At 36.6% G+C, this 26,296-nt stretch overlaps 1 protein-coding gene across 3 annotated transcripts in view; it reads left to right on the top strand.

Annotated features, from left to right (window-relative positions):
• Window positions 1-26,296, top strand: part of VAV3 (vav guanine nucleotide exchange factor 3) — a 172,062-nt gene that overhangs the window by 100,231 nt on the left and 45,535 nt on the right. For 2 of the 3 annotated variants that reach the window (XM_033000720.2, XM_033000721.2), the window contains exons 16-19: window positions 1,698-1,799; window positions 4,538-4,638; window positions 13,312-13,334; window positions 16,477-16,522. In XM_033000720.2, the coding sequence (XP_032856611.2) occupies window positions 1,698-1,799; window positions 4,538-4,638; window positions 13,312-13,334; window positions 16,477-16,522 (272 nt within the window). The remainder of the gene's footprint in view (window positions 1-1,697; window positions 1,800-4,537; window positions 4,639-13,311; window positions 13,335-16,476; window positions 16,523-26,296) is intronic. The other variant, XM_042784040.1, reaches the window with a different exon arrangement.

Below are 26,296 nucleotides of genomic sequence, written 5' to 3' on the forward strand. Positions count from 1 at the left end.
TGCCGTTCTTATGGTTTAAGAAGTTCTTTACTTTTTTTGAGATGAATTTTATCCTGATACTTGTACCTTCCTGTTGTGAATGAGTAGTATCCATGCCTGTCTTAGTTAGCAGCAGTTGTGGTATTAACATCTTGCATATCATAGCAGAGAGAGAGACACTAATGAGCTAGTTAAAACAGTACTGAGTGTAAGCTTGTTCCTAAGCATAAAAGCGAAATCCCATTTGCTTTTTAAGTACAGTTTAATTTTCAGCAGTTAGATTAGAAGACTGACCTTTCTGACATTAGGTACTTAAAGAGATTCTCAAAATGTTTTTTTCATAAGCCTTTTCATTCAGTCCTGAAGAGATTGATGCTTGCATGTTACTTGTATTTATGTTTCATTACAATTCGTGGTTGGTCTATGTTATAGTCTAGAAGTTATTTATAATACATAGAAATGAAATTTATCTAATAAGTATCTTCAACTTTAATGCATGAATTTGTATTTTTGTGTGTTGGAAAAGCTTCTGGTCTTTCCTTTGAGTGTTGCTGATTCTTGCATCCACATGCTCAGGATTTTTTTCCTATTTTGATTCCTATGCATCATGCATTCCTATGTTTTTGTTAGAAAAATACCAGAAATGTATGGAATCCTAAGCATTGTAATACAAATAATACTTAAAAATACATTACTCCTTACTCTCTCTCTATATATATTTCTTGTCTGATACAGTCTAGCTTAATATTAAATTATGCAGCTAGCATTTCAGTGTTACTGGTTTGGATAGCGTTAAGATATTTTGGGGATGTTATTGAGTAACAAAAAAACCCGATAATAAATCAATTGAAAATTTCTGATTTCCCCCCCAGTCTTGGAAATGGGGAAGATGACTGAAAAAATTGAATGGATTACTTAATAAAATTTACATAAGGCTGCAAACGGTCACCAGTACAACAAAATGATGAGTGGGTCACTTTAAAATTATACTCTTGCTTTTAAAAGGGATCAGTAGGGAGAAAAACACATGTACAGTAATGGACCAGTGCTTTGTGCATATATATGGTCTTTGGAAATAAGTCTGCCAATATTGTGTTGGTATCTTAGCAGTGTGAATAGTGATCTTCTATTTTATTTGTTAAAATAAGTGTGTGTAGCAACAGCTGTAGGCATTGGGAAGCACATTTAAGAAAGACTAGCCAAACCCCACCAAATATTTTCTAATTGCTTTTGAATTCACTTGTGTTATCCAGTGTATTGCTGCACAACTGTGACCTAACTGTCCCAAATCTGCTGCTCATGTTTTCAAATGTGGTAGTTCTCCGTACAAACTGCTCTTCCTTGTACATCCCCATAACAAAATATTTGAGAATGAAAAAGTGAGCGTTCTTTAGCTCCATAAACTGATCCTAGTTACCTGAACAGGAATTAAAACCAGATGATGTTTGTTTTGGTGTATAGTTTTCTAGTTACTGTGACAGCTAAGGTAGTTACAGGGTGTGTTTTAAAGGACCAGGTCTGCATAATGTAATAATTTAGATTTCATTTCAAGGTGTGTGGTAAAGTCCATATTTGTGGTTCCCTTCGGTGAAGATATTATTAAAGTGTAAACAGAACTAGTTGTTCATGGATTCAGATGTTCTGCTGTGAATGCTGCATTGTGTTCTAGAATTCATCAGTTTAAAGATGATTTTCATTTTTTTTTTTTTTTTTTTTAGGTCCAACATACGGCCAGACTATGCGGATACAAGCTTTCATGAGTTCAAAATGCATACCTTCAGTCGCGTGACATCTTGCAAAGTCTGTCAGATGCTTCTGAGGTAAGATTCCCCCCACCCCCAGGTGAAGTATCTGAGTCAAAGGAGCATGTGGAAACACATGGCTGGCTGGGTACCTGTCCAAGACAGACAAGCCATGAAGTCATATGTAGTATTTCTTGTTGCATTTGCAAGTTTTTATAATGAAATTTCCAAACATTAACAGGAGTGCTGTTAAAAATCTCAAAACCTCAAGATGCTCCTCATTTTTTCAGAAGGCTGCTTTATCATGATTCTTTTATGAGAATTACTTTATTTAATACAGGAGTTAGGGTATGTAAGAGTAAATGACAACCATTTTGTACAGTTTTGACTACCATGGCTGTTCTATGGGGCTCATTGCTGTAGACCATCAGTTACAAGAACAAATGGAATATTTGTTTCAGAAAATCATATTAAGATGATGCTCATAAATGTCTGCTATGGAGAGATTGCTTTGTGAGACAGAAAATAACTGTGAGGCATTAACAGGCATTTCTCAACTGGAGATATGTAGACAAATTGAGGATAGATATTGCAAAGCTAGTTAAGAAGTTCTAGCAGGCAACTAATGCATTCATGAGCAAGGATTTTTAAGGCTAACTCAAACTAAGAAATTCCATGCTTTCTCCCTCCTTCCTCTGAAAGACACATGCTTATACATCTGTAGTTTCTCATTGGTTGAGCTGTCTTTTAGGAGCTAACTTGTTGGGTTTTTTTTGTAAATATGGAATGTCCAATGGTATAGGGGTATATATTGAATCTAAATTTCATAGTGTGAGTTGGACATACAAAAGCTTTGTAAAATTTGGCCAGTTCAGGTGCTCATAACAGGTTGCCCAGAGCAGCTGTGGCTGCCCCCTCCCTGGCAGGGTTCCAGGCCAGGTTGGACGGGGCTGGGAGCACCCTGGGCTGGGGGAAGGTGTCCCTGCCCATGGCAGGGGGGTTGGAACTGGATGAGCTTTAAGGTCCCTTCCAACCTCAACCATTCAATGATTCTATAATATGAATCTATTTTGCGTATTGTTGATATTCCAAAAAAATGTAGCTACAGAATTTTAGAAAGGGCATATGGGGTATGAAGTATGGGTAGTGCTTTTGTTAAGGACAGGCATTGAATAAAATAACCTCATGTATTTTTTCCTTTAGCAACCTTTCTCCTGATCAGTGAGACTGGCCTGGATTTTCAGAGATTATTTTTTTTTCCCCCCCTTCAATGCAGTAAAGTCTAAGTGACTATGAAGAGTGGTGCAGACATCCTGAACCTCGAGATGGCAGGGCTGATTTCTGAAATTGAAGCAGTATAGTTGAGTCACTGCGTCTCTGTTACTGCGTTAACTGCTGTTGCTGAGAAACGGCTGTCTTGCTTTCAGGACACAGCCTGCATGATGCTGCATTGTTCTGCATAGGCATGCGAATTTGCTTGAAGATAGCTTTGGTATCCCCAAGTGCTACCTTCTGGTATATAGACGCGCACCTGGATATATCTAAGTTGTATTGAAAGCCTACTGGACTTAGCCTCATAAAGTGCCTAAATCACTTTTTAAAATGGATTGTCATTTTAAGCTTCAAACATAAGCTAACGTGTAAATACTTCGGAAAAAAATCTGAACCTTAGTGCCTATTCTTTAAGTGGGGGTAGAATCCTTGTCTTAGAAGCATCTGTAGTGAAGGATAATGTTATGTCCTATACTTTTATATAGAGAATCTTGCATTCCTGTGCAGCAATAAGGAAAAAAATAAAAATGGAAGTCTGCATTAAAATATTTTTATACTTTGTACTTATTTGTCTTTAAGTTTGTGTATTCCAATACTTAAAAATACTGAGCTTCTGAATTTAATTAAAAATATATTTCATCATAACAGTCTAGAAATTGCTGTAGTAAATAGCAGTTACTGTACATTTTGTTCAGGTTTAACTTGCTCAATCCTGGATTCTGTGAGAGACATCCAATTTTCTTTTGAAGCTGAAGGTGTCATGTTAGACTAGGATGCATAATCACTCCAAACTGGTCAGGATAATCTTGGAGACAAACAAGTCTAGCGTGATGAATAAGCAGATACATCAGTAGATGGAACTCATATAATTGCTTGGGGGTACAAGTAAAAAGCTGCTTCTGTGTTAGCCCTTCACTGAATTGTACCTACAAGAAAAGCCATAAAACAGTTTCCTCAGACTCAAGTTTAGATTCCAATTCATTAAGGGGAATTGGAGAACATTTAGAGTAAGGAAAGTGACTCCTTATTTAGCAGCTCTGAATATTAACTAAAATGTACGTGGATATCTATCTTTTCTTTTTTAATGAACAAATTTCAAGTCAAGAATGTTTGCAATATAGCCTATAAACTCCCTAATGCTTAAATATATATTCAAACTTACAACTCTTGAAATGGATCTTACTCTTCATGGTGTCTAGGCAAATTCACATAGAGATGAAACGAACTGTAGATCTATAGTAGGATAGATACATAATGGTACAATTTCAGTTGTACTGTGTGAAAGTTGCTTTGGGGTAAATTGAAATGAAGACTGTTATTCTAGTAGTAGTCCAGAAAAACTATCTGGTTGTGATTTTTAAAATGGTTAGTAGTGACAAAAGGCAGATGAGCTGCTTGTCAGTTGTCACTTTTTCTCGAGCCTTTAAGGACTATCATTATGCAGAACAGCAAATGACTTTTAATACGGTCTGCCATGTCTCTTACTTCCTTTATGCATGGAATTTATCACCTCTAATGTATCACTACCTAATTTTATTTTACAGGGGAACATTTTATCAAGGCTATTTATGTTCTAAGTGTGGAGCTGGAGCACACAAAGAATGTTTAGGAAGATTAGACAATTGTGGCAGAGCTAATTCAGGTGGTAAGTCATTTTTATTGTTAGAATACCATTTTTAATTAGGACATAAAGCTTGCTAGATATAATTAAGGTTTAATTTACCTCTAATTTGTGTTTATTGTAACATACATACTTGTGAAACTACCATTTATAAGCACAATTAGAATTGCCTTTCGAATTCATAGGGATTTTTATTGCTACTAAATTGAAATGTTTGAAAGCAGGAGAGAACTGTTATAGGTCAAACCCAATTTCTCCGTCAATGTCGTATACAACAAGGAATTGCGCTCATTTTAATCTGCTCATATGTAACACCTACTGTACAGTGTATCATCTATCATCCTTGTGGTTCTCCCTTTATGTCTATGCCAATTTTCATATTTACATCTCAACTCCTAAAGCAGTTTGTGTTGCCTCAGCTTCCTCTTTCATCTCTTTGGTTTCCATGGTTTCTGTCTACTCATAATATTCACAAAAAGGTGATTGATGGCTCTCTATTTCCCACATCTAAGGACCATATTTTTCCTTTTCTTTTAATCGATTGCTATACTCTGTGAGTTTCTTCCCTGGCCATTGTCACTTTGCACTTCCCCTATTCTTCTGCTCTTTGGGACCTTAAAGACTCTCTTGACCTCAGCTATCATTTGGTCTCCCTCAGATGACTCCAAATATGACCTCTTCCCTTCCTGCTTAGTATTGTATCTGTAATTCTGTCTCTGACATCTCCTGGATCTCCCGCTGCAAATGCCAAATGTTAGCTGTCGTGATTTGCTCCGTTCCCTTCCTTGTACCTCAACTGGTGACAGTCAGCTTGTTACACTCCCGTCAGCTAGTCACATAACCCTAGTGCCTTTTTGGAGTCTTCCCTCTGTCCAGGTTCTTAACTATTGTTTCTTCGTTCTAGAGATGATTTGGTGCTGATGGAGGGGACAACTGAGAAACACCCCTTCCACCCCTTTCATCCCCCGAATTTCTCTTTCCTATTGTTTGAATGTATTTGAAAGAGAAAAGCCATTGGAACACATGGTGATTTCTGGAAAGTGTAGTTGTATATGTTGGTGAAGTTTCGTAATTAATTGTCTTTCTTAATTCTCTAAAACTTCTACATTCCTTTCCCGAATTATTTCATCATAGTTTATAAAGTTTCTCATGTATCTCACATAACCTACTGCAACCTCCTCCATTGGGTTATTTTCTTTTTGACATTATTATCTACAATTTGTACAAAATGCTGTTGCAGAGAGTGTCTCTTTCCCACTGCTTGAATTACATCCTGACTTCATCTACTGCTCTTCACTAAGCTGCTGCTTCAATATTTTGGCTTTAGGCTTTTGTTCCTTTCAAAACTGTGTAAGCTTGTTTCTGTATTTGTCCCTGTTAGCATTACTTCCTGACTTCTACTTGGCTTTTGGCTCGCTTTGCTATTTGCCTGCTTCATTCTTTCATGAAATCATCAGGATGGCACGTACTGACTTCTGCTGCAGTCAGTGAACTTTGTTTTCTCAGTTGCTTTCCTGTATTGGAGGTTTTCCATGCTGTCTTCCAAGTCTGGACATTTTAAAAATAGTCTTCTGTAGATCTGAAAAACATACAGTCAATTGTAGTATTTCTCAATGAAATATTTTTTGGAAAACAGGTTTTTCATAAAGCTTCCTATGGGTATTCTAAAGAAAAAAATACTTAAAATTTAAATATTTTAAGGCAACTAAATTAATAGAGTAGAAAAAACATATACAGTTCTTCACAAGAGAGTTATCTTCTGTGGTATAAACCGCCCCTACTTCTACTTTTTTCTTTCTTTTGCACCTTCTGTTTTAATTGTTTTTATAGGTTTTATTTTAATTGGATAGCTGGACCCCGGGGGGCAGGATCTTGTCTTTCTATTCCTCTGTAAAGGTCTGTGGACACATACGGTGCAACGTGTATCAGTAAGAATGACCATAAATGCCTAGATAACGCAAGGTCTGATTTCTTGCTGTTATCCTGCATATATACTTAAGTAATGCTGTGCACTTGCTAGAGGGAACGAAATAAACAACATAATCAAATCTCTACTGCTTTGTAAGTGGAATAAATTATCATTTTACAACTTCAAGGAAGCATAATATTATTTTGGATTTTACTTTAAATCACTGCCCTGTTTTTTGTAGAATGATACTCTACTGAGGCTTTCTTTAGTGAAATTGGAAGCAACTGGTTTGTTAATACTGTTTTGTGTTATGTGTTTAGCTTATATCCAAGCATTCTGTTCTCTGTCCTCTCTTCAAACTTCTCTTTCCATTTTCAGTCTATTTTTCTTCTATGCAAAGGCTCCCAGATTGCTGTACCTCTAATATAAGCCAGAGGAGTTGTGTATCTTCCACCTACTTATGAGGCAGCGTGACAGGAGGTGCTAGGCTGTGGCTTCCTTACATAGCTGCAAAAGGAAACTCTAAATTACAGTTCTTGCCACGCTCCCCCTTGCTCTATAAATGAATGAATATGGAACGGATGAACGGTTTTGCCCACCTTGCTGAAAATGTGTCCTCTCTCCACCTGAGGAGGGACTTTGACCAATGAGTAGCAAGGGAAATGTTGAGATTTTTCTTTACTGTTTTCCATTTTACTCTTTATTTGCCTTTTAAAAGAAGTGTTGATTGAGCAGTGCTGCCCATTCATAATGTGCACAGAGTAAGGAAAGGTTTAAGGAGGAGCTTTATCAGTTCCTGCTTCCCTAAATGATCCAGAAAGGGATGGGACAATTCAGAGTCTTTTAAATATTGGTTTGTGTAACTTTAGTATGAACGATTTTCCAGAGCTCCGATTTCACTTTTCCAGAGCTATGCTGAGAAATGAAGTCTCCCATAAGTTATCTGCCATGCCTGCTAAGTTACGAAATGTTATTAAAGGAATGCAGACACAAAGATATCATGTAAAATTCAACATTTTCATTGCATTTTGTGGAAAAAGTATGCTCTGCATGCACAAAATTATAACACAGTTTTAATTTTGAAGCTTTCCCTTTTGAAATCTTTAGAGAAATTAATTTATGATAAATTTAATTTTTCTAGTGGTGTCATTTTCTGCTCCTGTGGGAAATTAGCAAAGGTGGCCTAGAGCGCTATTAGCTAAGAAATTGTGGAGCATAGTCGGAATGCTTCAATAGTAGCAAAATGCCTAGAACATTTATTGTATCGCTATGTATTTCTTCTGTTTCTAGGGGACTATTGCAGCCTTTTTCACAGGGTATAATGGACATGAAACAGTCATCATTTTAGGACACTGGACATTATTATTCCCCAGTCATGTGCTATTAGTTATGGCCACAGACATGGAATATATATATATCACATGATATATGTGTGGTCTGTTTAATCTGGTGTTCAGTCATTCTGCCAGTGGTTGATTCCAGATGCTTCACAGGAAAGTGAAAATCCTCTGTGTGGTAGGCAATGCCTAGGAATGATGCTACTTTCTTCACCCTGTTAAATTATCTTTTCTATCTTCTTTGTGTTCTAAGAATTTTTATATCTTGTTAATGATTTCGCATAGCTTCTCTATTTTTATTGACAGAATTATCTAACTGTGTTTCAGAAATTTTGGAATAGTGAGTTCTGTAAAATTTGCTTGGCTTTTTTTTGTTGTCTTTTTTTGTAGGCTGCATATCTTATCCTGGTTATGTTTGACCTTTTTATCTTCTTAATTTAACATGTGACTTTGTGGGTTTTTGTGAGAAGAGTCAATGGAAGTCTTGACCAACTGCTTCTATATGATAAATTATTTTATAACTTCCCATGACCTCTTATTAGCATAATCTCTGAACTGAATAGTCTTAAACTTTTTAAAACTATCTCTTTATAAGTGGAACTTTTTCTATGCCTCAAAGAATTTTCATTCCTATTTGGAAGACTTCTTTTATTTCTAGAGGTCTGTTTGAAAAGGGGTGATCAGAATTCGAAACACTGCAACGAGAATATACCATTAGGTTTCTTAAAGACATCTGAATTTTCCTCAGCATTTTCCTTTTTTGTATAGTCTGAGATTTTGTTTTCTTTTTAGACCACTGAGCAGATGTTTTTGCTAGCCTTTCTGAAATGATGCTTAGAACCTCCCTGAGTGGATGAAATCTTTTTGTATTTCTTTCCAAGTCACAGTTTGTGAAAATTCAAAAGACAGCCATCCAAAGACAGATGAAACCTTCAGAATGACAAGTTTAATAAGTGTCAGATTTAGATGATACACTTATGAGAGAAAAATTGACAAAATCTGAAGATAAATTACTGTGTTGTCATGCTATGCCTTATACACAAACATATGCCAGCTCTTCAGATGTTTTGCTTCAAAGAAGGCCAGTTCAACTGACTGTAGAAGTTGCAGTGATAAAAGATGCAGCGTTGTTCTATTTATTATTTCAACTGATTAAAATGTCTGCATTTAGCCCTTTTGTTTGTTTGTTTGTTATTGTTCCTGCTCTTGTTGCCATAAATGAGCAGTGCTGGTTGAAGTCTCTGTGTTCATTTCTGTCATTATTGATTTAACTTCTTTTTTTTTTCCCTGAAGTGCGGCCCTGTACATGCTCAAGAAGTCCTCTGCGTTTTCATATATTTTACTTTTATGCCCTATCGCTTAATTTTTCTGTGACTCGAAATCCTCCATATCCCCTTTTTTTGTTGGCTAATGTTCTGATGAACTCCTTCAAGTCTGATTGTACAGTCTTAAACACAAGGCCTTACAAAATCCTTAAACACAAGGATTACAAGATGAATGCACGTTTTCCTCTGATAGGGCCATTTATAAGGACATATGTGGTGTTCTTTTCTTTGGTGTCTGATGTGGACGTGTCCCCTTTCTACCTCTTCCGGCTTCTCAGCTGCATTCCTATGCCTCATTTCAAGGCAGAGGACAATTTTACTTATCTGGTGATGCTCTCCCACTAGTTGGAAGGGTTTATATTTGGAAATGATTAAGAGTGGGACCTTTGGTAAGTGAGCATGAGTAACACACACCTGTAGTAGACTGTGTCCCTCATTATTCCCACTCTCATTGTACAGGTTTTTCTGTGTCCCTTGCAACTTCTGCAGAGGTCTTCAGGATTGATAAAACAGTGTCAGTCTGCCCAGAAAATACTGCAAAACTCCAGTCTGTTTCCTAGTCTAAAACATCAGACTTCACAATCCGTTTCTATTGCCAGACTGGACTTTTTCCAAGTCCATCCAATCATATTGAATTAAGTATTCACACACAAATGTTTGCTGGTTCCACAGACTATTGAATATTTCAATTAAATGAACTCCAGTAACGGTTCTAGTATCTGAAAATGTTTTCATTATTTTAAATATGGTGCCAAGCCCACAACATGTTCTTCTTCATATCATTGTTCCTAGGGAATGTTTGAAGCATCTCTCATCAGGGCATAAATGGATTAGAAAAACATTAACTGGGCATTTTTATCGTAATTTTTAGTTAACTTACGCATGATTCCTTTCTCCTTTAGATAATTCCATTTGAAAAAGTACTATATTTCCTTAGGTGGAAAAGAAGTTTCTTGAACTGTGTGGTGAACTTGAAAGATGTTACCGTATGAATGGGTTAAGTTTAGAGTTGCTTTCATATGGTAATGTATATGCCCAATAATATACTCCATGCTGTTTATGTAATAATTTATTGCTACAGCACATTAGAGATTATTCATAAAAAGCATGTGTTTTTGACATGTAAAAAGAAACCAGCAGCTTTCACTGTTTACCTTTTTGCTGGCTTGATCAATAGTTGCAAAATTGCCGGCTCTCCTCCAACCCTACGCTGTCAACAGAATTGACAAGTAAATGCTCAAATCTCAGAATGTTCATTGGAGTTGTGCCGCTTTTTATTTACCTGCAACAAAGGTTGAGTTGTGTTGTTTAACTAACGTTCTTGCTCAACCTGAACAGAAGTCACTTAGGGGGCTTGATAGTGTGTGCAGAGTCCTACTCTGTAGTACTTCTAGGTCATGATTTGGTTTTGTTCTGATTACACAATGACTGGCCAAATGACCGGAAAGGAGCAGGTAGTCCCACAGCTTCTTCCAAGTGACTTACTTTATTGTTCTTGCATTTTAAATATTTTGAATTTTCTTTTAAAATAGGAAGGTTAGTAGTTTACTACATACCGTTTTTATTTACTCTCCATTTAGTTAGCATGTAAGTCCAGCTGCTCTGTTGCATCCCTGAGGAGCAGTTTATTCCCATTTTGTGATCTGTGCTCCCTCACTTATAGAGGCCAGCTTCTGCTCCTGTTGCTTTTGTAGTAAAATATAATTATAAAAATGTGACCCAGTGGTATCATGGCCTCAGTGAATAATCAAAAAACCTAAAATCTGTGCTGAAATATGGCAATAAAAGTAACTAGCTGTCAGAACTGAGAACTCGCTCACTTGATAATTTCATTGGCATGTTGGTGATGAGCAGGAACTTGAATTCAAATTGTCATGTGTAAAATATCTGCTGGTGGATATCCTCAGACATTCATCTTTTTCTAAAAATAGGAATAAATAGCAGTGAGGTTTTTTTGCTCTTATACTTGTGTGACATTTGGAAAAAAGATCTCTCATGAGGGGGCAATTCACATAATTCAATACAGAATATTCTGAAATACAGGAATATTCAAACTGTAATGAAATAACAAGATAAGCATAAATCTTATTTTTTTAATAGCCTTTTCTGTGGAAATAGAGATACCGGATGTTTTTCTATTCCTGAAGTGTTAACAGTGAAATGACAAGTGGCATTTTGGCCCATCAGTGTTGGTAAAGTTTTGAGCTTTATTTTTAATCCAATCCCCAATCCCTCCCCACCTTCCTTTTCATTAAATTTATTTTATGCAAATTATCAGGAGTATTTATTACCTTCCTGTGTAGTGATTTCTTGAATCCAATTATTGAAAGTTAATTAATGAGTTTCTTAATTATTTATTATGAAAAATGTTGGGATGCTGCAATCACCAAGTGCAATTAATTCATCTAGTTGGGTTTGGGATATTTCCTAGACATAAAAATAATATACAACAGCAGCCATTACATTAACTACCATTGGAGGATAGAATGACTTTCTATTTCTTTTTTTTTTTTTTTTTTTGATAAGAGATTTACAGAGCTAAATATGGGCTATTAAAAAAACCAAACCCAAACGACAAAAAACACCCTAAGCCTGGATTTGAAGTTGTGCCCCCCCTATCTCCCCACCACAAGTATTTGCCTAAATGACTTCCCTTCATTTGAAGTCATTTATAATGCTCAGATGAAACATTCAAAAAAAGGTGATTTTATTCAGATTTTGGCAAAAATTCTGAAAGGCATATAAAATTGTAATACCAAAGTAAATACCAAAATTATATTGAATTTCAGCAACACTTAGGCAAATAATTTCCTCAGGCTCCTTAGAAAACCTCAGTAGTCTACCTATATCTCCTTCTTTGAGTGGGCTTATTTTTCTTCTCTTTGCTCACTATACAAATGCAAATTAATAATTTTGGAAAGGTTATAATCATAAAAGTATTTTCTGCAGATGACAAGATGATGTATCTTTGGTGCACTGTATGAGAGAGCAAACTGTGACTGAAAGTGTACGTGAGAAGAGAGCTCTGCCTGTGGTAAACAGGCTGTGCCTCCCTGGCCCGGCCCAGCCCAGCCCAGAATCCTCAGTTGGCGTGCTTGGTCTTGGCATGCCTTATCATCTTTGCATACAATGCGAGAAAGCCAAAGATTTTTTTTTCCCACACTTTACTATTTAATGTGATATTTTTTTTTGGCAGAACAAAAAAATCTACTTGCAGGTAATTCTTTTTAGTTGGTTTACAGTGAATATGTCTTACTCTTTACAAGGTATTACAGTGAAAGTTTTCAAATGTGATGAAGTACAGACCAGGCATGTGCATTTTGTGTTTTACCTCAACAGCGTGTGCAGTGCTAGAGAGTGAACACAGGTAAATACAGCTGTTTATGCTTTGATAAGGCACTGAACCAAAATCTAGAGTATACCTGTTATTAGTTTAGACATTCAAAGAAAAATGTAAAAACATATCCTTTTGTGTCTTTTGTCATGTGTGATGGTGTGTGCGTGCAAAAATGTTACCGTCTTGATGCATTTCTGATCACCCACAGTACTTAATTTTTTTTTTTCCTCATTTTTAAATAGTACAAGAAAATTAATAGAGAAAGAGGCAAATAAAACACCAGTGGCTTCAGAGTCTGTGGTGTACTAATGCAATGCTGAATTGAACTTAAAGACACTAAATATAGAAAATTGTGAAGCTAAAGGTATACACCTTCCCTTGATATACACTGGCATGCAGTGAAAAGACAGAAGCAAGAAAAGGTGTAAACTTGGCTTGCAATGAAAAACTGTGGCTTTTGAATCCCTGATGCGTCAATATTTATGAAGTATTTTTGAAATGTTCTAAAAACGTATAAAGTGTAGCGGCCCAGGCTGGTGTGGCTCTCAGCAAGGAGCCCTTCCCGCGGCCCGGTGCAGCCGGCGGGACCAATGAGCGGGACGGAGGGTGCAGTGGGGCTTGCACAACAGCACCTGGCACAGCCCCGGCTGCCGGGGAGGCTGCAGGTATCAGGTAGCGAAAGAAGGCAGCAGTGTTTTCTGTAATGCAACACAGCACAGGCTGAGATCACTATACAAAAAGCGTAAGATTTACAGTCACCAATAATGCCAATTTTTACTTATGTTTCAGAACACGGGAACCTGAAACATGAGGTAAGGTTTTGTTTTCCTTTGCATGTGATGTTTGTTTTGTCAGTGACATGAGAGCTCCTTATTTACTTTGTGCATGTGCTGTTGGAGCAGGTATGTTATTCTGCGTTTAACAACAGATTCCTTTAGAGTGGTGGAAAATATAAGTTGTCCTAAACAAGCTATTCATTATTAAATATAAATGTATTCTGTTCAAAGTGTGATTCCATGTTCAGTTGGTATGGCTTAATGCCAAGAGCACTGGAAGGGGTGAAGATGTGTTTTTTTAAGTTACAGGTAAAAAACTACATTGCTTCACAACTGATATCTAGATCGCTTCTGTTCCTAGAGCAAATCTGGCAGTAGAGTTTAAAGTAATCTTTTTTTTTTTTTTTTATATGCTACTATGTCCTCCTGGAATAACATGCTAGTTTACCAGTCTCTGCCATGCCAGGCTGTGGGGCGATAAAGGATCAGCAGGGCAGTGTTTGCCTCTAAACATAAAAGGACTTTATCTGCAGAGGTATCTAGTTGTTATGGAGTTTATATGATCTGGAAAGAATGTTAAAATGGGCCCTGTACAGAGGGGCTACTCTGGTGCACATAGTGTACCTTGCTGTCAGCCCGAGAAGTCTGCAAGGTACCCCGGATTGTTTTTCCTTCAGCTCCTGGTGCATTTTCACTGAAGTACAGAAGGGCATGGCAGTTGGGTTTTGTCTGGCAGTTCTGACGAAAGAGTGGCAGCACTTTAGATGTAGAGTATAATAGTTTTTAGCATCTATTTTAGATCAGAAGTTTATGGTAATTTAACTGTTTAAATGGCGTACTGGTCATGAACAAAGTACGAGCATGTATGCTACTTCTCTCCATCAGCATGTATGTGTTTGATGCTATCACTAGAACGGGTAATGGAATCGGAAGGTTGTTACTGCTGACATGGCTGGAGTGGGGGGGTCATGCGCAGGGCTGACCACATGTGTGCTCTCCAACGTGTGAGCTGTCATGGTGTTGCTGTGACCCCAGACAGGGCTGGGGGCCGTGAGGGGAGCCCCAGCACCCTCTGGCAGCTCCTTGGCTGTGGGCCTCAGGTGGGCAGAGGCCGCGGCAGCGGGCACTGGCTTCCTGGGGGCCTGGCAGGGGAAGAGGGGAAGGAGCCTCCGGCTGAGGAGAGGGCTGCACTACCACAGACCGTGCCTGTGCCCGAGACGCTGCTGCCTGCCTGCTGTCCTTGCTGCTCCCTCAGCCGTGCCTTCTGCCACCTGCTGCCTGGCTTTTTAGGTCTCTACCTAAAAATACCTGCTAAGTAAGGGCACTCTAAAATACGGAAACTACAGCATGGTCCTTTTGACTAATGCTCTCCCAGTACTGCAGCTGACAGGCAGTGCTGGGGAGCTGTGAACAGATTGCTTACTGGGCCTTGTGGATGATGCTGTCAGACTCGGTAAACCTGACTGTGCTGGAGATACTGTGGTTGGATGAAGAAAATATGTATAGTGGTCGTATCAAATTCCTCCCGCTCCTTGGCTTCTCACCCCCTAGCTTGATTTATAAAGCTTTTTTGTAAGGAAAAAATGGCTTCCTTTCTGGAGCTATCAATTTGCTATCGACTACTGAGTAGATCCAAAATGTCAGGATTGCTTTTATTTTTACCAAGACTCTTGTTTAAGTGCTTGCTTTAACTCTCTCTGTGCAGAAGAAAACTTGAGCATAGATGAGGATCTGTCATTTTGGAAAACTTAGTTTTAGATTTCATACTAGTAATGTAATAAAATATACTAGTACTGTAGTATATTGAAGGGTATTGAGCATGTGTTCATACAGCTCAAGAATTATTTCCTATAATTGTTTTCCATCCTGTTCTTTGGTGCATATGACTTAAGTTATCACAGAATTATATTTTTTTTTCATTTCAATTAAACATACCTGTATCTTCCTTCATGCTTGCTTTTCCCATTCCTGCCCCTTTTCCTCTCCTGTGCAAATCTGCAGTTACTTACCACTCTGCATCAATCCTGATCAGCAATACAGCCTCCATTAAAAAAAAATAACTAGGATATAATTGAGCCTTCTGTTCTTATTCAGTATTATTACCTTCATTCCAGCATCAGTTTCAAATTTTTTTTCTTTCCACAGCAGCTGAAACAAAACTTGAATCCTTTCTTTAGTTCGAGTTGTGGGGTACAGCGAGAGTATGTCCAAAGACTCAGGAGTTTGAAAGCTGTTTTTAAACCAAGCTTTTCATTTTGCCAGCTTGCTACAGGGTTTAGTAATTGGGTTGTGCCTCAGGTTATTGCTTTCTGGCTTGCCTTGGTGTGTGTCCTGCATCAGCTTATATCAACTGCAAGTAAATCGGAGCAACCTAATTGTTCCCTTTGTTATGCAATGTGCTTTTCTCTGCTTGGTTTGATTAAAAAATAAATAAATGCATGAACCTTTGTGCAAGCCACCAGTCAAAACAAGTTTGCAAAAGCAGATCAGTAGTTCGCAGATATGCATTATTTCACGTTGAAATTTTCAGGGATCCGTGTTAAGTCTCTTGGATACATTAAAATACATTAAATTTTTTTTTAAAAAAAGTCACAGTCTTGTCAGAGAGCTTCTGATTTCACACAGCTCTGCTTCATCCAAATTTAAAAGAAGGAGGGAGGCATGTTACTAAATATATTTAAGTACTTGACCAGGAAATAAGAAAATTAAGAATTCCATAGGAAATTCTAGCTACCTTAATACAAAGTAGCAATAGTGAAAATTTCTACCTTATTAAAGCAGCACAAACAGCTTTGATACTTTTGTGTTTGTGGACGTTATCTAGGGCAGATAATGCCAAGCTGCATATTCTTCCACTATTCTGTTCACAAATGATTAAAAAATAAATTTGTTCTTGGTATCACAAGATGTTGATGTATGAACAAACCTTCTTCCTGACTAAGAATATTTTGAGCCTAGTGTCAGAAAACATAGGATATATGAAAAAGCTATCTACGTGAGTAAGAATGTTTTTCAAAGTATGATCTTTGTGCAAGATAAAGATAATTGTGGTGGTGGTTGGGGGAAATAACTTAAGAAAACCAGCTTTGCCTAGTAGATTGTGGGAATGAAAGGAGTGTAGTGTGCCTACATGAAAACATGTTTATTCATATCCTTGATTTGTATTTTTGCTATGCAGAAACGAACGAATGGAATTAGAAGAAACTCTAGGCACATGGACCCAGGTTTGTGTCATGACTTTTTAATAGTTAAACATTAAATAAAAAGAGCGAGAAAGCTGTAACTCACTTTATCAAGTTGCATTACGAATGCCATTGTAATACACACAATGTTGAGAACTTTTTTTGTTGCTAAAGTTGTGAAGGTCTAAAGCGATTGCTCTCTTTGTGATTTCAAAGATAAGGTCAGCTGACTGAACTCTAATTTTTTTCCCTTGTTTCTTTAAGCAATGCTTCAGTTCTGTCTGCACAACGAAACACCTCTGGGCTTTAGGTTTAGGTTAACATGACCCACCCTGCTGTACTCTGCAGTTTTAAAAGAACGAAGTGATGAAAAGCAGACAGTTGCTTATAAAGCTTAGGTTATGATCTGCAAAGTTCTGGGTATTCTCAACTCTCTTAACTGTAGTGGTGCTCGGTACTTAGCTGTATTGAATATGAGTTACTTTTCTAAAAGGCATAAACCAATTGCAGTTTTATGTAGAATTTCAAAGTGATTTTATTCTTCCTCTTAGTTTATAGTAGATACTTTCGTGGAATTATGACAGCAGCAGCCCTTAAGAAAATTAAATGCTTGCTTACCAACTGTGTACTCAAGTGGGTGAATATTTTCTCTGGAGACCCATTATGTGTCTGTATAAAATACTCAATGGTTTTCAGTGTAACTGTGTGATATTTTTAGTGTAATTTTTTACAGTAATTACATTTCTGTCCTTTATGTTTCTTGTATAGTTTAATTACTGGAGATTTGTTATGCAGATATTATTTGGAATAAAACTAGGATGTGGATTAATAAATATTTCTAGATGTGGACACCTGAGAGTAGTTGGAGTCAAACATTAAACGGGATGGCAACTCTATACACCACATTACAGCCTGGCAGAGCTAAGCACTTTTTAAGAAGTAGGAATGCTGGTTGTGCCACTAGCATTGCAGCTGCCTCGGCTCTGAAAGTCTAAATGTTGTAACTAGCTGAAGCAGACCACACCTTTCTTAGTCACGTACCTTTGCCATGTTTTGGAACACCTATCGTCGCTTTGTTCCCTCTAGCAAAAAAAATTGCTTCATGATACTCCTAGATTGCTCTGTGTGTTGTTGACCGAAGTTATTAAAGAAAAAAGAAAAAAAAGAGCACCCTGTAACTCTGAAAATAAATACAGAGGGGGAAACATCAAGAATATCAATTAAATAATGCAGAAGAGGATGAGAACACTTTTTCCAAGTGGGACTCTGAATTCTTCCCATTCAGTAGCATATGTTGCAGTGAAGTGTAATGTGTGCTTGGAAAGTAGTCCTTAGAGGTCCAGATCCTTAAACAGACCTGTCTCATGTAGACTCCTAAAAAGTTCAGGTAATTTAGCTTTGAGAACCTTTTGATTAGACTGGTGGTTTTACTTGCTGTTGAAATCTGATAGAAGTATTTACGTGATCTTCATATACAAGGATACTTTAAAATTAGTTTTTATTGAAGAATAAGTACAATTCAGATCACCAGAGTAGTTGAATGAAATAGACATTTAAAAGGTGTGTGTAACAAATGCCTAAAATACCTTTCTGCTCCTCCCCACCCTGTCCCTTTACCTACACATAATAGTTCTTTGAGTTGTTGGGGTAGTGTTACTGAGTAAAGTTCTTGGTTCCTGTTATATTTTTGAAAGCCACTAGAAATGCAGAATATTTGCATTATGTTTAAGTCCCTTTATTAGAGATATCGTTGCAGAAGACTGTCTTACAGAATTGCTTCTGACATTAATTTTTAAAAAATAAATAATAGTATGAAAGATACTACTGTGCTCCGTACGTGTACTTTGTAGGTTTTCAAATGAAGTGAGCTTTTTTATTTGCATTTTGTCAGCAGATGCATTCTGAGTCCAGCTGTAACTTGGTGGAGATGACTTTTAAGGACACAAATGTCTTTGGTAAACTCTTGGCATCTCTTTTGCATATCCTAAGTAATATTGCTCATCAGATTGCACATTGCCTTGAGAGACAGAAGATGCTATCCAGAGGGATATCCAGCACTTGTAACAGATTGGCTATTTCAGACATACATTACTGCATTGATCCTAAAAGCTTTTCAAGAACACTGGCATAAAAATCTCTGGAAATCCTCGTGCTATGGTGCTCTTTTTATTGAGAGAGGTAGTCAAATTCAAAGATAATATTTAAATAGTCATGTGTTGTCTTTTTTTTTTTTTTAATTAAAAAAAGAAAAAACAAGAAAAATCCCCCCAGTTTGCTGCCCAGACTGTTTTGTCTTTTGGATGTTTAATATTATACTGCTACCAGTGTTGCATGTTATGGTGCTGAGGCATGGGTACTAATTTAAGAAAGCAGGCTTTTGCTGTAAATAAATAACTGGCATCTGCAGTGACTAAATATTGATGGAGTTTGATATCAGCAATAAATACAATAATTTTGGGCTGTAAGTACTTTAGAACAAACTTTTCAACATCATGCTCTTGTCTCTTGTCTGTCTTTGGTGATTTTATTAAAGAATAATGAATGTGGAAGGCATAGCATAGCCAAATTGATGAGTTGTGCTTCTCTTTTTATGCCAGTTAGAGTCCAATTCAACTTTTACTGACACAGCTTAGCCCTGAATGAAAAATCATTTAAGTTTGATGAGAAGTACTGTGAGTAGAAGGATGGTCTAAACAAAACAATGTGAGGATACTGGATTAAAATATCTCTTGTCTTCTGTGGGTAAAGCTCACTGATGGAGGAACCTATCTAGCTGAAGTACCCTAAGAGCAATAAGTTGTTCATGGCTGTTTCATTTGTTTTTCTTTGGACTTTGGTTAAAGTTTGACAGTGACAGTTCCCTCCTTGAGATTTGCTTTGTGCTGAATAAGAAGGGTAGAAGAAGTGAATAATGTATGATGAAGCTGAGAAATTCCTGGGAAATGAAACAGTCATGAGAAAAGAAATATGTGCAGAAACTGTACAGAAAGAAATGTGTGTAGAGGCTGTACAAGTGAAGAACAAATTAGAAATCAAAAGAAAATACAACTTTTATGCTGTGCACTATGACTTCAGCCTGTGGTCCAGTTGCAGATAGCCTCCTGAATTGGTCTATCTACTAAGTTTTAGGGGAGACAGGTTTTAGATAACCTTTCCTTGGATTAATCAGCAGATAATAAAAGCCACTGAGAGAATGAACCTATAAATGTATTTGCACCTATAAAGCCAGGAAAAATTTGGTCTAGAGTTTGCATTTTACTGTAGAACAACATGATTCTGCTTAAATGTATTTGAGAAGTGATTACATTGGTGTCAGCTTTTGCCTAGAATGGGCATATGGAGGGATAATTATATAACATTTTTTCCCCTTGTGTAAGGGATGTCATAAAAACTTTTATGCATGTGTTTAATTTTAAGCGTGTGATTTGCACTATTGACTTAAATGACAAATGGAACATTCATGTATATGCATAAGCATAAATTAAGGTTTTGTATGTTTCCTTGAGAACGATGATGCAATCCAACTAGTGTTTTTAATAGAAATAATTTTGTATGCATTTTAATAAGAGTAAAAATTATTTTGTTTCTCTTTCTCAGCTGTTGGAATAATACAGTGTATGTTGCTATCTTTTTATTTTTTTTAATGGTATAAAGAGTCTAAATGTGATCGATTCACAGCTTGGTGTTTTTAAAACTAGTTTTACCCTAAACATTCCTGCTAATATAAATATTGGAACTTGAATTTCTAAAAGTGTGAAAGTATATTTCATATCAGAAGGATAAACTTGGTAAAAATAGAACACTAGAAGCCTTATATTCAAGATTCATTGCAGATTAAACTCAAAATCTGATCTGTGAAAGAATGTCACTGAGCATGTTCTGACTTCTTAAATAGCTCATTTCTTTATCAACATGGATTAAATCTTAGAGAACCTTAGTTCTGAACTGAGGAACAGAACCAACAGATCTTTTATTTTCAAAGAGAGTAGAATATTGACTGTTTTTTTTGGGAGAGACAGAATATTAACAAGTAATGTATACAGTGCAATAGCTTGGCCAAAGCTGTTTTTGAGCCTGGGAGCTCAAAGTTCAAATAGTAATTTTAAAAAGGGTACTTGTATTTCTCATCGGTGTCTGGTCCATACCTGCTTTGTGAAGTAATCCTGTAATACTGATTTTACACAGATTATAAAGGAAAGGATCTGAAGTAAATAGCTGGTCTTATAGCCTGAAATATATGTTAAAAAAAAAAATCTGTCTAGGGAGAAGTACAGCATTGGAGATATGTTTGTTTAATTAGACTGGAGATATGTTTATTTAATAAGACATAGTGGGAAATGAGCTACTGTGTGCTTTATATTTTGTTGAAATTGGATTGTGGAATCTTTTAGCTAGGTTTTGTCATTGTTATATGTACTTGATTACTAAGCAGTGAAACAATATTCAGATGTTTTGTGGTAAAGATGGCATCTCGTCTTCATAGTAGAAATTAGGGGAGATAGTATAATATTGACAGTTTAAATTTCCTTTTCAGATAAGAGCAAGGCATATTAAACAGAGATATTTCAACAAATTCTGACACAGCGTGTTATATGATATGCAAGTCTAACTCAGTTTTCCATTTCAGTGCCACTCCAACCATATGCCCAGCCAAAAGCAAGCTCTGGCCCAAATTCAAATGCTGGTATATCCCAACCTGCAGATAATTCTTTGCCAAGCCTATAGTTACAGATAAAACTACTCTCTTCAACTGAGAATTTGAATCATGTCTCTCATTTTCTTGGCTTATGAGCTATCCAGGCAAGTCCTTGGTAATCCTGATTGGCAGTTGTCTTTTTCATTCAGCCCCGTATAGAGAATACCCAATTTCATGGATAAGAAAAGATAGCCTTCTGCAGTGTGAAGCCCAGTGCTGAAAAACTGGTATTCAGGAATTTATTTCTCCATTTCTGCAATGGGGCAGCTACCTGTGACTCTGGCTGCATCTCTGGTTGCTCGTTACTAACTGGCTGTCAGTATCCTTGTTGGGAACGTCTTGGTTTTAAGCCACAGAAAAAGTCTACCAAGAATAAGAAGTCAGTATTAAACAACCCCTCAGTGTTTAGTTTTCTTATGAGAAGTGAGGAGCTGACTGATGTCACTAATAGTATCTCATTATGACTATCTTCATCAGGATGGATTAGACCAAGGTATCATTTTTTCCTTCAGTAAAGGAGCTTCTGTGTATAGAATCAAGAAATACATGGATAAGTATTTTTCTGAGACATTTGGTAGTGTTACTTAATTATTTTTCCTGTCAATAAAATGCAGGAGTTAATAGCAATTGCCTGTTAATAGTTCTTGTCTTTCCTTTCAGACTGGGTAGATCAAACCATTGCAGTCCACTTGTTTCTGCATCATTCCTCAGGATCTTGCTCAGAGTCCCACAGGCTTATTTCTTTCTCTGTTAAATATCTATGAAAAGCTTCTGGGGGAGTTGATGTGATGGCATGAACTGAAATACTAAAGTATATGTAAGACATTCTTTTCAGCTTTAGATGCTGTTTATATTGAACATAACCATGTGTTTTAATGACTGGTCAAAATGAATATGTACATGAAGGAGCAGCTGACTGTAGATTGAATCAGGGAAAGCCTGAAGGAATACTGGAGGAAAGAGAAATGTTTCACAAAACTTCCTCTAGTGAAGTTTGAGGTCTTTCTGCTTGCTGGTGTGGGATAGCATAATAAGGTTCATTGTAGTAAAACTTCCGTTGCATCCTGTAGCTGACCAGGAGACTTGAAGACTTGCTGCATGTAGACTAACCAGAATGACCTGCTTGTTTATGTCCTTTTGATTTAGTTTTTACAATTTCCTATTATAGATAAAAAAGCAGCCTATATGGCTTAAAAAAAAAAGAGAAAAATTACTGTTTTAGAGACTTGAAGGCACTCAAACATTGACTTCTCTTGAAAGTGTGTCTAATAATTAACAATCATAACAAAGTATATATGGTTCTGCATGTTTTCCCTATAAATAATTTTGTAATGTTTGTGGAGCACCAGATTTTATAGGCAGCTAAAGACTTCTCTACATGTTAATATATTAAGCTACAGAACAAAAAATGACCTTTGATTATATGTGTGTATATATATATATATATATATATATATATAACACACATGCTTAAGTTTTGGCTGGGTTTTATTGGGTTATGGATGTTTTTTCCTTCTCTACGCAGCATCTGTATACTTTGTTCAAGGTGCATATAAAGCATACAGTGCATATCTCTCTGAATCTGTGTGAACCAGGTAAATTGCAGGTAGGAACTAGTTTAACAGGGCATCTAGGAGGGTGCTTGCTACAAAAGGAAGACTCCTTCACAGAAGGAGAGGCAGTACTGCTTGATGATGTGCTGTATAATTCTGAAGGCTCTGGAGTCCTTCAAGGACTCCAATTGCAGCTGTAACCGACCATCTCTTAGTATTGGTAGACATGTTTTAACGGGTTTTAGATCATGTGGCTGGGATGGTGTTGGGGTTTGAGACCAGAGCCAGTGAATTTCTTTGTGGTCACCATGTTCTTAGGAGCAGTTAATGGGATGGCTTCTTCCAGGTGGATCTCAGCAGCGCTGAATTCAGAGATACACTGAATTGTGACACCTAATTTGTGAGATCAAATTAATTTATCTCACATTTTCAATAAGTACACATTACATTTAGGATCTTTGCTTTTTTTTTTTTTTTTTATTACAGCACTAGTGCCATGTTCTGAGCTATCGTTGCTTCCCAAAATAATGAATTCAGCTTTGTTGGGATACAAGAAAGAACATGTCTAATGTTTTGCACCAAGAAATTTTCCACTAATGCATTTCTGGAAGGCAAAGCAGAGTTTTGTCTTCCAATGAAGCATTTCAAATGCAGTTTAATGTTTTTTATTTGGGTTGTTATATTTTAAATTAAAATTATTTTTACATTCCTGTTGGGGAGAGGTATTTTGAAAGGTGCCTGTCCCTTTGGCATCTCAGCAGTGAGCTAACATTCAGAGAAGAACATAGCCTTTAGCCTTTTCTTTTAATTAAACATCAGAAGACCTAGATGCCAAAGGGTGAAATACATTTATTTTGTCAAACTCTTTCATCCTTGTCTGGTTGGATTGCAAGATTAGTTTGTAGTTGAGTAATTTAGGCTCTTTTGTCTTATTGGATGTGTTTTTGGGACTGTCTCTATATCTTGAGCAACTAACATTTTATTTTTCTCTTGGAGAAATAATGGTGTTTAATACGTGCTCAGCATGTATTATCATAATTTTTAAGGTGCAGTGGATTAAAGATCCTACAATATCTTTCTCTTTTTCTGTGTAAAAACACTCTTAGCATGGACTGTTCTAAGCAAAACATTCCTGTTCATGGATAAGTAGAGCAGAGTTGGCAGGCAGAATAAAAGAGAAGAGTAAGGTATAAGTGGACAAAATAGGCATACAAGTATGACCAATAAAACAAAAAATACGCTGTTTTGCATTTTATACACACATACACAAAAAGTACAGCGCTAATAATAATAATAATAAAAAAAAAAAAAAAGAGAAAGGCATATGCAGTAATCATATGGCCCAAAGTTGCCTTTAGTTACAGTGGCAAGTAGAAAGAAATTGCATAGTGTTTTGATAAAGTTTAGTGGGACTTAGAAATCTCTTATTCATCTTCAAGAGGACTATTGCATTTACCCATCTATTTTCATATCTGATTTTAATCCTCAGGGTACTGTTATTCTCAGAAGGCAAAACAAAGTTAATAAGGCAATGAATGATTAAAAATAGTCAAAAGTTACTGAATTTTAACATTACTCTAAAGCATATGGTTTCTTTTTTTGTGGCTCACTCATTTAACTAAATCAGTATTTGATCACTACTTCAAAGTAATTCTCACACAAAGAATTTGGGAAACATTGTAAAACTGAAAGCAGCCATCCCATGGGAGAAAAAAGACTGCTGAAAATTCAGAGAAGCTCCCAGAACTGCTTCTGCCTTCTGCCTGAGGAAAGTTTTACAGCTTGGTAGAAGGGGCCAGAGGCAAGAGCCTGAGAAACTGATGCTGCTTTTCAGGAGAGTTTTTAATCTGCTCACCTCTTTGAGGTTCCCAGAGAAGAGCTAGGCTGCAGGCCAATCTAGCCCAGGATCCCTTCTTCAACAGTAGCCAATTAAATGGATGCTTAAGGATAGAATATGGAGTAAGATGTTGTGGTAGTCCCCCCAGTACCGTGTGCTTTTTTTTTAATTAGCTCTTAGTTTTTCTTCCATGTATTTTCATTGCCACTTTTTGAGCCAATCTAAAATCTTGGTGTTCACAACATCGTTTAACTTACTTTCATAATTAGTTGTGTGAATAAAGTACTTCTTTGTTTGTTTTAAACCTGCTGCCTATTAACATGATCCCGCCTATTTTTTTGAATCAAGGAAGTGAATAATAAATGAAGAAATAATGAATACTTTATCTCTGGTCAGTATCTCTATGCCATTCATGAGTTGTCTATGTCATATCCCTTCCACTCATCTCTCTTTTAGCCTGAAGAGCCGTTATCTGCTTAATTCTTCTGATTCAGAAGCTTTTCTGTATGTCCGACTATCCTGTATGTCCGACCATCCTGTTTGCTTGTCTACATGCTTCTAGGTCCAAGAGTCATTTGTCTTTCTAGTTCTGTGGTCTGCTCCGAGAAATTTCTTAGCATTGATACACAGCAGAATTATGATCTTAAAGAACTGATTTTAAAGAATACTTAGCAATTACTCGGAGATCTGTTGTCTATATGATGGTAGCTGTTTTAGAGTCCATCATCATGTGTGAATATTCAACCCATATGTTACTTTGTATTTGTTACATGAAGTTACAACCAGACGACCTCCAAAGGTTCTTCCAGCCAAAGTTATGCTGTGATTTATAATCCTATTGTACAGGTACTTCATGAAATCTTCCTTTAAATCTTTGCGAGTAGTGTTCTTTTTAAAGCAAAGTTTTGCACCTTCTACAAGACTTAGTCCACTTTCACTCCCATTTCAATACTGCTTATTACTTTTTTGAACAGTGGAAGGCAAAGCATGAATTACTCTTGGTGACCCTTTTGGAAACCATCTTCTATTTGAAAAAAATGTTACTGTTTCAACCTTTTACTTCCTTTCCTTTTGCTGCTTATTTTTCTGGAGGGAGCTTTGCTTCATATGAAAACTGGAAGAGAGCCTCATAGTGAGTCCTGTTAAAATTATTTTGCTAATCCATATAAATATATAATCTTAAACCTCAAATTCATTGTCTACTTCAAAGAATTCTAAACAATGTCCCCGATTTTCCTTTAAAAAGTATTTTAAGTCTTTACATTATATTTATCCATATATTTGCAAATTCTGTTTTTACAGTAGGCTTTACCAATCTGTCTCATACAAATGTCTGTGTTAGGACATCTACTGATTACAACTGAGTTGCTTTAAAACATTTCTTTCACACTTAACCTCCTATTTATATGGTGCTGAGGTTGTTTTAAGAAATAGGTTGCAGATCATAATTAAACTACTCAGCAATTTCATATTTGGATTTATTTAGTACTTAGTCTTTCAAAGTACTGACAGTATAAAAATTCAGGTGATTGATTTTTTCAGTAGAATCAATTGATTCAACCCAATTGTTTTAAACCTTTGATGCAATTTATCCAGGAAAAAAAGGTAACGTACCTTTATAAAGGGATTCAGAGAAAGCACTTGAGTTCAGCCATCATTGCAGCTCTTGCTGACCTGCAAATAAATAGAAGACATATTCAGTCTTGCACTTTTAATAACTTGCATTTCTT

Source organism: Tyto alba, unplaced genomic scaffold (genome assembly GCF_018691265.1).
Source record: "Tyto alba isolate M040663 unplaced genomic scaffold, T.alba_DEE_v4.0 Super-Scaffold_1000006, whole genome shotgun sequence".
NCBI classification, from domain to species: domain Eukaryota; kingdom Metazoa; phylum Chordata; class Aves; order Strigiformes; family Tytonidae; genus Tyto; species Tyto alba.